The sequence below is a fragment of the Manihot esculenta genome, chromosome 11, assembly GCF_001659605.2.
Source record: "Manihot esculenta cultivar AM560-2 chromosome 11, M.esculenta_v8, whole genome shotgun sequence".
Classification (NCBI taxonomy): domain Eukaryota; kingdom Viridiplantae; phylum Streptophyta; class Magnoliopsida; order Malpighiales; family Euphorbiaceae; genus Manihot; species Manihot esculenta.
Genome location: NC_035171.2, coordinates 33,049,088 through 33,065,136, shown reverse-complemented (window position 1 = coordinate 33,065,136; position 16,049 = coordinate 33,049,088). Strand labels below are relative to the sequence as shown.

At 34.0% G+C, this 16,049-nt stretch overlaps 1 protein-coding gene across 6 annotated transcripts in view; it reads left to right on the top strand.

The window, feature by feature from the left end:
* LOC110625875 overlaps positions 1-16,049 on the top strand; it is a 52,784-nt gene that overhangs the window by 18,992 nt on the left and 17,743 nt on the right. For 4 of the 6 annotated variants that reach the window (XM_043962060.1, XM_021771560.2, XM_021771561.2 and 1 more), the window contains exons 12-23: positions 5,841-5,904; positions 6,083-6,184; positions 6,402-6,599; positions 6,702-6,829; positions 8,748-8,898; positions 9,566-9,652; positions 9,727-9,828; positions 11,428-11,486; positions 11,626-11,728; positions 12,174-12,359; positions 12,440-12,556; positions 15,658-15,938. In XM_043962060.1, coding sequence (XP_043817995.1) covers positions 5,841-5,904; positions 6,083-6,184; positions 6,402-6,599; positions 6,702-6,829; positions 8,748-8,898; positions 9,566-9,652; positions 9,727-9,828; positions 11,428-11,486; positions 11,626-11,728; positions 12,174-12,359; positions 12,440-12,556; positions 15,658-15,938 — 1,578 coding nt within the window. Of the gene's footprint in view, positions 1-120; positions 1,818-5,840; positions 5,905-6,082; positions 6,185-6,358; positions 6,600-6,701; positions 6,830-8,747; positions 8,899-9,565; positions 9,653-9,726; positions 9,829-11,427; positions 11,487-11,625; positions 11,729-12,173; positions 12,360-12,439; positions 12,557-15,657; positions 15,939-16,049 lie in introns of those variants that run through there. The other 2 variants (XM_043962062.1, XM_043962061.1) reach the window with 2 other exon arrangements.

Sequence of the window (16,049 nt, the reverse complement as noted above, 5' to 3'; positions counted from 1 at the left end):
CTATGTCAGAATTTAGATGCATTTCTCCATATTTTTTAGGGAGAATTACTATAAATTTTATTAAATATCTCGATATTTTGTAAAAATCAAACTCTTTAGTTCTTCTGTCAAAAAAATCATTATTTTAGCTTTGGTCAGAGACTAAATAGTATGAATATTTAAAATTATAAGCACCAAGAAATATGTATAATTAAAACTATAGAAACTAAACAGTACAAATAATTGAAGATAACAGATAGTTTTTTAATAGAAGGACTAAAGAGTTGGATTTTATTGTGTGATTTTGAAATAGGACAAACTAGTTAATTTCATAAAAATTCAGGGACTTGATAGTAATTTTTTCTATTTTTAATTTATAAAGTTGACAAGTCAGACACAAGGATATGTACCCTTTTCTGACACTCCTACCCTAGTCTGAGTAACACAGGTTATATGTGCCTTTTTTTGTATTATTGCAAAGCATTCTCATTGCTCCTTGCTTTTTTTGTGGCATCTTTCGTCATAGTCAACATTGATTAGCCACAAAAAGCACGTGGAAGGAAATATCTTTTCTCATATATTTAACATCCAGTATAAAGCAAAAGATAAGTAATGTAGAAGTAGAACCAAGAAGAACATTATGAAAAGTAATTCTCAAAATCAATTGTCAATATCACAAAAATAATCTCTACCAAAATATCTAGACAGACATGGGTTCTACAATTACTAGGATTAGGAATCCCAAAATAAGGAAACGTTAAACCAACTCGAAGAAATTCTAGACAATAGGTTTCATAAATAATCAAAATACTGCCATCTAATTAAATTTCCAAGGTAATTGAAACATAAATTTCTTAATATTAAGAAGAAAAATCAGGTCAAAATAATTCCTAAAATTCATTTTCCTTGAATTCATCTATGAGATGTTAAAGTTGATCTTTGTTGTGGGCAACTATAATGGAATTACCTTTGTAATCCACTATAAAACATCTTTTAGAACTTATCCATAATGAATTTTTAGATGTTACAGTTGATCTTTGTTGTGGGTAACTATAATGGAATTTACCTTTGTAATCCACCATAAACATCTTTTATAACTTATCCATAATCAATTTTTAGATCAGTAAAAAATCATTAGAACTTCGCTTTTACCTCAAATAATTTGTTTAGTAATCCACTTTTGTGAAAGATGGACTTTCGTTGTTAACATCTGACAAATTGTATCTATTTAACCTCGAATTTTATAAAATATAACTATTACAACCCTTGAAAATTTAGAACGTGTGCAAGTCACATCCGAGCATAGGGGTTAAACAGTTGCACTTTTATAAAGGTCAAGTATCAAAAGTTAACAAAAATGTCAGATTTTTTGTGTAAAGGTCATCCAACAGAACTGTGATTTTGCACAAACTTCGCTCCATGAGTTCAATACCACTATAATTCTCATAACTTCAGAAATCTCCCTTGTCCTAAAGACATAAACAAAAGTGCTCATTCAATTCTTGAACATTTTCTTTGTGATTAATGTCTTATTAAATTGTTTAGTCAAATAGACTGATTGATTGCCTATATTTAATTTCTTTGTATCTAGGTCAAAGATTTTATTTTAATTGAAATTGCACTGTCTATGTTGGTGGTATCTAAAGCTCAAAGGAATGCTTAATTCGATTTGTCACTTCATGATGCAGGTATGGACGTTACCGTCCATGGGGCCATTCCTTAGCTAGAAAGCATAATGGTTGGCAGTTACGATGGTGGCACTATGCACAAGAATCTGTCTTGTCAGATGTTCGCGGGAAGTTGAAGAAAACATCATGGAGATACTTTGGGCAGCGACTGTAAGTTTTCGCCATTTGCATAAGCTTGTAGTCTTCCTTTGTTAATTAACCCATTTTGGTGTGTCAGCTCTTGTGCACTATAGACTTCACATTGATCACATCTTGGTCACAATTTTTTGAAAGGGTTTAATGTTAGAGCATGACTAATTATTACCTTGGGAAATTTTATGATAGTGGAAACTCTAATTTTAATGCGGTTTTAATGTTTGATGGCTTCTTGTCACAACTCTGTAGTTGTGTTTATCTGTTCCCTTGGTGTGCTCAATCTTTCATCCATATTATACCATGTTAAATGTTTTATGATGAAGAAATTCAGAATGATAGAAAATATGGAGAAAATAACATGAGAAGAATTTACGTAGTTCACCTATGGAGAGCTTACATCTATGGGCATAAAGCCTCAAAACGTTAGATTTTATTCACTTGCGTCATTTAAATAACACATAAGATTTCATAGTTATAATTGAAGATACAAGTAGTAATCAAGTCAATTGATTAAGCCAATGATTTTGCTAATCAATTGCGACATTTTCTCGTACTCATATGATTCATATCTCATAAACTAAGGGAAATCTCATGAACTCTGGAACTATCCCTTGATGAGATTTTTGCTTTAGTTATTATCCATCATCTAGCTTTTTCCTTTTTCTTTTCTTTTCTTTTCTTTGAACTTCTTTTTCAAACTTAAATTCCACGTAGAAGAGGAGGAATTTTGGAGAAAGTAGTTTCAAGACTCAGACCCCATGCTAAAATCCAGAAGGAAAATATAAGAGGAAAAGTAAAAGATATGGGATGCAAACGCCAGGCTAAAATGAAGGACAATATGGGAGAAGCATAGCTTTGGAACTCAAACCCAATGCTAAAATGGAGGAGGAGAGTAGAGGAGAAAATTAGTTTGGGGACTTCAATCCTCGGCTAAAATGAAAGGAGGTGGAAATGGGAGAAGAGTGGCTCTGGGACTCAAACCATAGGCTTTATCACCATTTTAATAAGAGGTACATTACTCTTATCACAAACTAATATGGGTATTAAGTATTACCCGCACCCATAATGCTAGGATTGAACACCTAGGGTATGAAATGCTTATTGGCGGCCCATGTGGTTGGTGATGCATTGATATGATGTAGATATTTAGAATGACATAAAAGATGGGAGAAAATAACAAGGGAAGGATCTACATGGTTGGCTATAGAGAGCCTACATATGTGGACACAAAACCTCAAAGAGTTATATTTATTCACTATTTATATAATACATAAGTTTTATATTATAATGGATGATAGAAGATTTATATGGCATCTTGATTGTCATTTAAAATTAGGTTTTAAATATACTATTTAATTTATGAAAATTAATTTCAAAAGTTAATTTGGTGATTTTTTTCCTCAAATCTTATCTTGTGAATGCCTAAATTTATATTTAGCAAACATTTTTAAACCCTAAAACTTTCTCTATATTATTTGCTAATTATTTATGCCTTTACCTAAAAGTGATTTGAAAAATATGTAGAACTTAGAAAAAATAACAATAGCTCACCCTTTGCTCTACTTCACTTCAAAACTACCTTGTCTATTTGATAATATACGGTCTTGAGCTCAAAAATTTGTAGGAAAATGAAGGATTACATTTCACTGTGGACGTTAAGATTAATTTTTTCCTTAGTGAACAATATTAGGAGTGATTTATGAGAATATCATGACTGTGAGAAGATCATGAGATTGATTACCATAATCTTAGGAGTGATTTATTATTGATAGCATTTGATATCAGAATCTGGTTTGAAGTCTATGATATTCTTCTTCTTCATTAGAGCCAAGGGTTGAAATCCTGAATCTATTCTACAATTTAGTAGAGCCAGGGTCTGAAGTCCCTACCCTATGTGTCCATCTTTCTTTCCTTCTCTTCTCCTTTTGGTTTTGAAATCCCAAAAGCTTTCAAGAACACAACCTGGGTTTGCAAATTTAGGGTCCAAGACCCTCCAATCCTCTTTAGGAAGAATCCAAGGACAAAGGAACTCCAAAAGAAAATAAAAAGGTAATAAAAGAAGAAAAAAGAGTCGTACTGGAAGGAAAAAGGTGGAAGAAGAAGAAGCTAGAGTGCTTGATATTAAATTTACAACTTTTGCAAAATCTCATTAAGGGGGTATGTGAAAATTAATGAGATTTATTCTTAATGAAGAATATTAAGAGTGATTTATGGAAATCTCATGACTATGAGAAAATCATGTAATCTTAGGAGGGATTTATTATTGATAGCATTCAATCTATGTTATGTATCCCCCACTATAAACATGGAGTTCTATGTGCAATGAAAAAAGCACAAGTGAATAAAATGCAGTCCTTTTGGGGGTTTGAGTTTGTGGATGTAGGCTCTGCATAGCTAAACCATGTAAAACTTAATCTTGTTCTTCTCTCTTTCTTTTTATAATTCTAAATTTTCAGAGGTGAATATTGAGAGCAAATGGCAAAATGCCTAGAAAGAAAATGAAGACATCCTGAATTAATAAGGCAAGTTAGCCTTCTAGCCCAAAAAAGCTTTCTTCTGCTGCTCTTCACATGAATGCAGCAAAAAAAAAAAAAAAAGATTGTCGGCTAAAAACAAAGTAAAAGAAAAAGCAACGACTGTTATGAACCTTACATAACAGTCAGTAATGATTACCTTTATATAAAGGAAGTAATGACTGGAGAAATAAGGTGGTTCCTCTTGTGAGGAATCAGATGGTTGTTAACACGCCTCCCTCATGCCCAGAAATAAACCGGAACGTGAAGTACTTAAGGGAGGCTCAACATCGGATGAGGAGGATTTTATTTAGATCGCAAAAGCTAGCCCAAGGGGAGGAGTGCCCAAGATCTTTACAAGGGCACATAACTTCTATTGCAACTGATGTGGGATTTAATACACCCCTCATGTCCAAGAATAAACGTCCTCACGTCCAAGAATAAACTAGAGTGTGAAATACTTAAGGAGACTTAACATCAGGATGGAGAGCATTATGTTAGATGTGAGTCAGGCCTAACTCATTTCAAAAGCTAGCTCAAGGGAGAAGAGTGTCCAAAACCCTTATAACGGTACATAACCCCTATTCCCGATGTGGATTCGACAATGGATAAAACAATCCTCCTTGATGACTCCTAACAGTGGGACATTTTAATTTGATTTGCCACATTTTCAACTTCTATGAGGGATATTTTACTTCTGAATTCATGTCAATCCATGAGCAAACCATTTTAGTTGGATTCTGTAGTGAAAGATTTCTGAATGATAACCCTGCCAAGCACTGCATCTTGTGTTGTATCAATATTTAGGAAAGTGGGAAACAATATGTCTTGGTCAGATGACAAAGGATCTAAGCAGTTTTATCCAATTGTCGTAATGTAGGACATCTTTTGGATTACACTGTTTTATCATTGGTGTGTAGAACTAGCGGGAGTTGACACGAACAACTAGATTTTGCAAGTTGAATGTTATTAGAAAGCAAAATAACTCAAGAAAGTACAGGTATTGGGGGCTGTTACCGTTACAGGTTTGGCACTGTCACCTGTACCCTTGAACAATGTTTTTGGGATATTCTCAAGGAATTCATGTTGTTTTACTAGGGCTTGATGGAAGAAGTTGGATATCCAAAATTTCTTAAAAATTATGCTCACTGTTGGAAAAGCATGTCTGGCGAAGAAGATGGTTCTACTTTGGGAGCAGTGGATGGCTTTGAGCAGGAGCTCCTGTTCATTCTGCCTGTAAAGCAATTTGATAAGCAAAACAGACATAGAATGCTTTAAATATCTCAAGTCTTTGGACTTGCTTTTCTGGAGCTTCTTGTTCGTCCCAATCCTGTTCTCCCATTTATTAGTTTTTGAATCTTAAATATTGAAATGGTTACAAATTTCTGTGCACATGTATGCTCATGTAGTTCTATTTCTTTTTCACTAATCTAGTTAGTTTTGGTTGTTCGCATTTTGGCCCAGTGAAGCAAATGTTTTAACTTGTCAAATTCTTATATTGCTTAAACCTAAACCCTAATCACAGGGATTCTCGTCGGAAGTATATCAATTTGTACAAGATTAAACTAGATTTTCTTCAACAAGAACAGGTAACTTCGTTCTTTCCTTTTCATAACAGCAAATTTTAGTCTTATTTGTGTTTTTGTCCTTCTGTGTAAAATCTCGTTAAAGACGAGGAGTATTTGAAGCTTAGTTAAAGTTCATGGAAAAGAAAATTGCTATTTGCTGACCTGTTTTGGTTTTTTTTTTTTAATTTGGCATTATCAGTCAATTGATGAATATATTCTTCGGGAATTGGAGCTAATGGAGAAAGAATCGGATTTAGATGATATCTTGAGCTATAGGTCTGCTGCTGAACATGAGCTGCAGGTATATTTTAGTTTAAATATACTGCAAAATTCACTTTACTATGTTGTTATGACTAAACTTGTTTGGTTGAGTTTTTAATGTTCAAGAATTTTGGATATTTTCAGATTTGGTTCCCAATTTTTTATGAGAGTCTATGTCTTCTTACAAGTTGTGACTTCATACATGTTTCACTAGTGACATTCTGGTGACATGGTTTGGGCATTTGCTTTGCCGTCAGGATGTTTTGTCAAGCTCGTCATCTTCAAATATGGGAGTGGATGGTGCCAATATTTCTGTTGAGAAGTCACAAAATGATGAACATACCTCAGGCAGGTCCAGAGGATGGTTGAATTGGCTGTCCCGAGGCATGCTTGGTGCTGGTGGAACGGATGATTCTAGTCAATTTTCTGGTGTTGTCTCTGATGACGTTGTAAAGGTAGATGTGCACGATTGTTGATTGTTAAGTCTCATTGCATGAGTGAAAAAACAACATTTTCATTTTAGCCTTAGATAATCTAACTTGTCATATTTTCTGCAGGATATTTATGAAGCTACAGAGTTCCATCCGTCAGTATCATGTGGTGGGGATGCCAATGCAAGTGTTAAGATGTTTACATGTGCAGTCAAGTTAAGCATGGGTCAAATTGCTGCAACTCTGCAAAGCAAGTATGATTGCTTATCCTCTATATGCTGCGGATCAAAATTAATTGCTTCTCGTAACTTGCTTGTTCTCAAATGATCCAAATTCCTTGGAATTCTTGGAATCTAATTATATTATTATTATACAGTACTCTTCTTTCTTATGTAGGCTTTTAATGATGACTGTAACAGAATTTTTTTTTTCCATATAATTAGTTGATGTTAGCGAAGCCACTAATGAGTTGCTTGAAGCATGGGTCAATTAAAACTCACTTGAGCCATTTTGTTACAGTTAATGAGCCAAGCTCATGGATTCATTTTAAGGTCCATTCAATAAATGAACCAAGTCTGAGTTAAAGTAAAGTTTGGCTCATCTTTGTTGGTGACATGGAATGTTAATAAATGAAAGACTTTTAGTCATTTAGGTTATCAGATTTATATGGACAAGATGTATACGTGGCTCATCTCATTTAACAAACAAGCCAGCGGAAGCCTAAATTTGAAGCTTGTGTATAAATAAACTAAGCCTATGCTTCACAAATCTCAACCAGCATTATCACCTCAACACTAAGGCGACGAGGTCTCTATAGCCTTAGGTGAGAGGTGAGGTGATGCCTTTGAAAAAGGCAACAGAAGCTAAAAATTTTATATATTTTAGATATATAAATATAATGTACACAAATTAACATTCATATTTAGAATAATATAAAATATATAATAAAGTATTGTTAATAAAATATAAAATAAGACTATTGAATAGAACTACTAGCCTAGTCTATTACTTAATATTCGTCAAGATTTCAAATATAAAATAAAGCATTAATAAATATGTCAAAAAACAAGTTAAACTGAACAATCCAATGTAATAGCAAGTACCAAAAATATAAAATCAATTATAATATTATATCATCTAATCAAATTAAATAACTAACAAGGCATTAGGTATACTACTAGACTAGTATCACTGTCACACCACCAAAATAAATTATGAATAAGCAACAATTTAAAATCAATAACACCCATGACCCATTTAGTGTTGCCCTTAATAAATAAACAAAAATTCTCACAAATAAATGAACAACAAATCATAGATCAACAACACCCATTGTAATTCACTTTTAAATAAACAACAAGATTCACAACAACTCCCATTCTTATTAGAGATTGGCTGGAGAGTGGAGACAATGATGTGGAGAAGAGAATAATGAGTGGGAAGGAAGGGAGGAGATTGGGAGAAGAAGGGCGGAGAAGAAGAAGGAGATCGGGAGAAGAAGGGTGGAGAAGCAAGAAGAAGAAAGAGGAGATGAGACGAGACACATAACTGTGGACTGGTGTGGGATGATGGCTGCTGTTTGGAGAAGGCTGTGTGTTGACTGGCTGCTGTTTGGAGAAGGCAGAAGAAGGTATAGGGACAGAAGAAGGGTTTTGGGTTTTAATTTTAACATCCTTTAAAATTAAAAAAAAAAAAAAAAAGGATGTGGCGCCAGGCGATGCCTCGACCACAGGTCGCCTTTAACAACACTGATCTCAACTTGGCTTGCTTGCAGGTATAATTAAGGGTCAAATAATTAGTCTATCCCCCAAAGTGTGTGGGATGCCCTGTCCCATTTACTAGAGCTTTTCATCACTAGAAAGAATGAAAGATAGACTATATAGTCACAATGGGACTTTGTTATGAATACTCCATTTCAAGTGCCTACAGAATTCTTCATTTTGAAGAACATTTGATAATAACATATTCTTTTGGATAAAGAATTGTGGATTTGACCAACCAAAACTCTGTTCTTATGTCAATATTTATGGTTGCTGATAGATACTATTGCTAATTTTTATTGTCAATGCAATTTATGCTGGTAGTTTGCTATTATATTATTCAGTTATCTACTGAACAACTTTGTGATTTTCTTGCTTATTTCTTGGTAACTATTAACAACCGCTTTTACAGGTATTCCAGTGAAAGAATTGCTGACTTGATTATTAAAGATGCAGTCGTGGAGTGCAAACTTCAGGAAGAGTTAGCTTCAGTATTTTGCTCCATTAAGTCGGGAAAAATGGTTTATCCACGTGATGAGATGGTTATCCTACAAATAGGAAGGGTTTGTATTCTTATACATGAGCTATATATGTTACAAGTGTATGAGTAGTCATTTTTCCTTCTGAAGTTTTCTGGAAAGTAATGGTTTTAGGATGCAATATTTTACATGACTCAGTTTTTTAGGAAAGAAAGTGACCAACCATCTTGCACGCTGTTTAGCCTTGTTGTAAGAGCTGTTGTTGAGAAAAGCACTTTTTAAATATGTTGGTACTTGGTAGGAGAGTACTAAACATGATTAAAAATTAAATTTGACAAATGCTGGAATTCTAGAATTAAATTTAACAAACTAGCTTATCCCCTCTCTAAAAATCTGCTATTTCAATTCATCAAGAAGTTTTAGTCACAAGCACTAAAATAACAAACAAGCTTTTTACAACATCTAACTTGGTGATTTTTTTTCTCATAAAGTTGTTTTGACTCTCAAACCACAACAACAACTGAAAACAAGTATGTGACTTCCAAAATCATGAAAACTTCCACTAATTGGGCAACTCTTCATTCCTCTGTTTAATGTTTGTGACTAAGTTAAGATGCACCGAAGATGTTCTTTGACTACTACTAGTTCTTGAGTTGGCTGATGAACAGCATATCCTGTCATTTTCCTCAATAATTACTTCTGTTCCAATCAATGTAAAAAATGTCATTGTGACTTTTTTTCTTGCCTGCAGTCTCTAACAGAACCAGAGGATAAGCCAACTTCTTGTAGAATCCAAGTAGATGAGTCACGAAAACAAGAGGTTGAATTGTCAATAAAGGTATTTTCATATTCCTGGTCCTAGTTTTTAGTAGTTCCACTTTGCAATTTCCAGTCCATATCTTCTGCATGCAGGTCATGCTCCAACCACTTGAAGTTAATTGTGATGTGGAATTTCTTTTAAAACTCCTGGAGTTCTTCACTGTACTACAATGTTTTGAATTTCAGAACAAAAGGGTGAGTTCTAATGTCTGTTCGATCACAGTTTGCACTGTTGTGTTTGCTGTTGTCTGCTACTTCAGCATTAATTGTTTCTATACATGATGTACCTGGGGGAGAGCAGACAGTCATTTCAGGCATTCAGTTGAGAATTTCACATGATATGATGAAATTTTTCCAAAATTTTTTGGATTTTAACCAAAATGATACAAGGAATTAATAGAAACAAAATAACAGCAAAACCAAATTACAGGGTTTCAATTGTTTGTGCATTGGGGTTCCAAAATAGATTACCTTCACTTGAGAATTACTGACAAGTATAGTCAATTTTGCTATTTTTCTTAATCTGAGGCATTATCAGAAATTTGAACCTGATTTTTACATGTGATAATCCATTAATCTGAATGTAAGAATGAAAAAATATAGTTTTATGTGCTTGAGTATGGAATCGTTTCCAAGGACAGGTAATGGGAAAATCCTAAACGCTTGAGGAATACAGGTCCAACTATTTAGGATGAGTCACTTGACAAATTGCTCCAATGAAACTGCCTAGAAAACGCTTTTGTCTTCCCATCATGAGACAGAGCATTATATTTTTGTCAGCTTGCTCTTAATTCAGCAAAGGACTCAAAGCTCATTAGTTCACTTAGCCAATGCCGTTGAGGTGATTTTGCATAAAGTGTTCCGATAGATTTAAGTTTATAATGATCTATTTTATACAAATTTTAAACGTAGAAAACTAGAAACACATTGCCGTCACAAATACAAAGTTCTGAGTGCTTCTAGAATCAATTAGTATCAGTGTGGTATCACCATGCAGCATACACCTGTATCATTTGAGGGTTTACTAATTCTAGAAATCACTTGTCAAAGGATTAGGAGTTACTTTCCATGAAAGGAATATTTAGATAGTAATTATCGGATGAAATTTAGTTGATAAGATTAGGATGTGTGATAAATCCATCATCTTTGTTGAATCCCACATCGGTTGTGGAAAGGGGTAATGTGCCCCTTATATGGGCCATAGGCAATCCTCCTCCTTGAGCTAGCTTTTGGGGTGAGTTAGGCCTGACTCAAATTTAAGAATCTTCATAGTCAAGTTGCATAAATATCTAAAACTTTGTAGGAATATGCATATGGAGATCAAAATAATTGACCTTAAGGAAGACAGAAATCTAAAACTTTACTTGTTCTGTTTGATTGTGCCATTGTGGCCATTTCTCATAAACTTATAAATAGGTGTCTGTCAACTTTATAACAAGTAGCAATTGTAGCCATGTGAAATTGGGTATGGGCCACCATTGCCACAAATTATGAAATTACAGGATCCTATTAGACAACTCAAAAGTAGCTTCAATTGAAAAGGTAAGTACATTTTGTGATATTTGAAATGCCATTTCAATTGTATGTCTACATAGTTAAAACATATTTAAGCATTTCACCTGAGGAGCAAGAACGATGTCTGAAATCACTGCTATGCTCTCTTCTTTATTCATCATATCATGTTTTATTTCGTGGACAACCTTGTCTAACATTTAAATGATAGTGCTTTCAAATTTTTAAGATGATGTGGCATGTAATATTCTGGTTGATACTTTAATATTGATCCTGCTACAGGTCCTTTTGTCTTTAAATGGGTTTAAAGATGTCAAGACACGTTTATTATCAAAAGCTGAGTGAGTTCTTCATTTAACTGTCAGTTGCTTTTGATAAATTAGAACTTTTGTACACGTAATGATGTCATATCCCCTTCTAATTGCTGGATGTCACCCATGCATTTAATTTTGCATTTATGTTTTTATTTACTTTTTGCAGGTATGCACTATCAAGTCATAAAAAACTCAGTTGGGATATTAGCATCTTGAATCTCATTATTATCATTCCTGGGAGAAATGCCATTTCAGAACAGTGTAACTTGGTAATTAATTTCTTGAATGTTTGGTGGTACATCATGTTGAATTAAATTAAAGTCAAAGGATTTACAATTCTTGAATATTGATGTGGAGTGTGGACTCGGTGTCTAATAGAGCTAATAGCAACAAAAGATCCATATACCCGACTCCAACTAATTTGAGATTAAGGCATAGTTGTGCTTTTCTTCGTCTTCTTTTTCTTTTTATTTTTCTGCTTCCTGATCCAGGTAGTTGTTTCTCTAGTAAAGTAAATCCTCTTTATTGCTACTTCCTAGGCTTAACCTCTAAACTCAACACTTATTCATTTAACATTTGTTATTTTCTTCTTCATTTGAGATTTTCTGCTCAGTATTCTAGCATTTTTCTGTAATTTATTGTCATGAGAATCATTAAGTTGCTTTGTTTTTGTCTATTTATGTCTATCATAGTTTGATCTGCTGCATTGGGCAGGTTATGGAGATGGGATCCCTTCATTGTAAATCCAAATATGATTTGGAGTCTATTACTCCAACTAATCAGGAACAATCTTATATGCTGAATCATTCTTCAAGCTCAGCATTCACCATTAACTTTTTGAGAGATTTTCTAGTTCAAGATCTCTATAATTACTTTGCTATTGAACTCGGAAATATTGAGGTTTGCTCCAATTCCCTTTCGATATTTTGTGGCCACTTTTGTTTATTAGGCTGCTAACTATAAAAATTTATATGCTGCAGCTGAAGTTAGTGATTTCTCAACATGCTCATACAATCACTATCTTGGAGAAATTTTGTGCTTCGATCACCTTTGCATTGTGCATTATTTCTGATGAATCAATATTGAAAAACATGGAGGTAACCAAATTTTTTCAATAGATTATCATGATTGTTTCGACTCGGATTATTTAGTTTGTAACTTCTAAATGAATTGTACTCGGTCATTGTACATTCTGCCTAGCAAGAACTCTATTCTTCTATAATATCTGAAACAATGATGAAAAAAGAGGGAAATAAAGACTTTGACTTTGGGAGAAAGATGCTTGATGATTCCTCTCAATTGGGTATGTATACTACTTACAAGAATACATACTAGGTAAGAAAATTAATTCCCTAATTGTAGCCTAATCATATCCCAATCACATTACATAATCTAAGCACCTGACTATGCACACAATCACTACAAATCTAATCACTACAAATCTAGACTATTTACAGATAATATCTTAACACTCCCCCTCAAGTTGGAGCGTACATGTCACATGCTCCAAGTTTGTTATAAATATATTCGATTCATGAACCTCGAAGAGATTTTATGAAAACATCAGCTAGCTGATCATTTGAGTTGACAAAACTAGTAGAAATGCATCCCGACTCAATCCTTTGTCCTAATAAATTGACAATCTATCTCTATATACTTCTTCCTCTCATGAGAAACTGAATTTGGTGCAATATAGAGAGTAGCTTGATTATCACATATCAGTTTCATTTGGCCAGTGTTGCCATACTTTAATTCATGATGAAGTTGCTTTAACCAAATGAGTTCGCATGTTGCATTTGATCTTGCAACAACATCCTGTTTTTTTTACTTTTTTAGGATATAAGATTCCCTTCAATCATAATACAATATTCTGAGGTAAATCGCAATATCTGCTTTAGACTGCCACTTCAATCCCTAAGAAATACTTCAATTTCCCTAAGAAATACTTCAATTTCCCTAATTTGAAAATGACTGAATAAATGTTACTTAAGCTGAGAGATTTCATCATGATCATTTCCTATAATGACAATATCATCAACATTATAGACCATCAAGTAGATGCATCTATCACCATTATTACAAAAAAATACGGAATGATCAGATTTACTTCGAGACATTTCAAACTGTTGAACTACAGAATTGTCTGAACCATGCTTTTGAAGACTGTATTAGACCATACAAAGAGTGTCGAAGACGACCGGTGAGCTCACCATGAAGGCATTTCTAATGTCCAGTTTATGAAGGGTCCCAATGAGATAAGGAGACGAACAAAAGCTATTTTGGCTGCTGGAATTAGGATGATTCGATGCTTCTCTAATTGTCTTGGGTATAGAAACAGCAGACATAGTGGAAATAAAATTATAATATGAAGGAAGCAAACAATGGTAAGGAACAAAGGTTTTGTATATTGAACTAGAAGAAAAGTAAAGGGAGGTTTAAAAAAAGGTGACATTTGCATAGACAAAATATATGTTAGTAGTGGGATCATAACATTTGTAACTTTTTTGAAGAAAGATATATTTAACTGATTTGGAAGATATATTTAACAGATTTGGGCTGGAGTTTATTTTACTAGGAGTTTGTCTTTACCAGAATATGGTCATGAACAAAATATATAAATCCAAAAAATCGCAGAGACAATTGATTAGAGGTCTACTTAGGAAAGAGAGCTGAATGAGGACTCTGATGCTCCAAAATAGAGGAAGACATATGGTTAACTAGCCATGTACAATGATTCTGTTGTAAGTGGATTATATCTGACACAACCTTATAAATCCATTATACGTCATTATTGTATAACGTTTTGGCTTTAGTCTAAACTTTATAACAAGTTTTGCAAGACTGAAATAAAACATGCAATTTCGGGTCTAATGAATGCCATAGAAGACCACATAATTTATCATCAATCTTAATCCAGTTGGTACTATTCGTGGCAGTGATATCAATAGCATTTTTTGTTAAATGATCATCATACCCCTGTCCTAAAAACCATAATTCTACTGATGTAGCTCAAGACTCATAATTATTACTTCCTTGCAACTTCACAGTAGCAATTGAAAAAGGACTCAGAATCTGTATAGACGGCATCCTGCTTTTCAGACATGTTGACAGAGATTCTGAAACAAGGGACTAGAATAGACTTGAATCTTCCAAAAAAAGGATCAGTGTCCGTGAGTGGTAGATTCGAAGCTACTCTTCACAATGGACGCTTGAAGAAGAGCTAGTTAGGTGACCGGACCTAGTGGTCTGGGGCCACTGATCTTTGGCGATGCTGGAGGAAGAGTCGCCGGCGTGAAAAAATTGTCGGAGAGTTGTTAACATGCCGGCGCGTGGAGGCGCTTTTGGTGGCGGCGCTGCACAGGATCACTGGTTGGAAGCCAATGAGACTGGTGGACTAGGTGGTGAGACCAACTGATTTCCAGAAAGTCTCCAAATGAAGTTGGCAAATCTGCCACTCACAGCTAGGCTAAATTTCTTGGGTGCCATGGCATGGAACAGTGAAGAAAAAAGAAAGGGAAAAGGAAGATGCTTGATGATTCCTCTCAAGCCAATTGGAGTATATATACTATTTACAAGAATACATACTAGGTAGGAAAATAAATTAATTTTCTTAATTATAGTCTAATCATGTCTCAATCATATCATCTAATTATGCACACAATCACTATAAATCTAGGCTATTTACAGAAAGTATTTCAACAGTATCTTTATGAATGCCTCATGTGTTACTCAAACTTTTTTATAATTTTGTCAATGTAGCTTGGGTATTGTAGTCGAAGGCTATCCTTTTTTTCAAGAGGCTATTTTTTCACCATTTGATGGAAGAAGACTTATTGAACTTATTGAACTTATTGATAACTAAGGCATTAGTTACCAGGATTCAAAGATAGGTAGAGATGTTGATGTGATTGTAGAAGTATGAAACTACAACATATCTCTTTTGATTTTATTTGGGTTTTTCTTTTCAACTTTTTATTATGTGATGCGGTGTCAATTGCTCATTGTCTAAATAAATGGTTGATCTTTCTCCTTTTCCCTTCTTTTTCTTTTTTCTTAATAATTTGTTTTTTGGATTATTGTCAAAAAATGTTTATCTCGGAATTTTAACATCTTAGTAAATGACTAATGTCCTTTATCCAAATTATTGTGCTTCATTTTATTTCGGGGTTCCAGTTCTCCATCATTTTTTAAATTTCAGGTTTTCATCATTCTTCCATCACTTACTGCTGAATTTTCTCCATCAATATATGAATCAATAATGGCATTGGTAGTGCATCTACACATGCTGCACGCAAAAAGTAGTTCTCTGATACCTAGAAATCCCTATGCACATAATGCAATGTCCAGTCAACCTTGGGAATCTGTTTTTGGTTTCTCAATTGATGCAAAACTGAAGTCTCTGAGTTTCCATGTTGACCTCGCAAATGATCAAGGATGTAGTTCTAAACTCCAGCTTTTCCTTCAAGAATTAGATATTTGGTATGTTGTAACTGTTGAGGTTGTACTTATCTCTGCATTATTGCATTTGGTTCTTATTGTTTAAACTTTCCAAACCACAACTATGCTTTTCCTACTGTTCTGTAAATTATA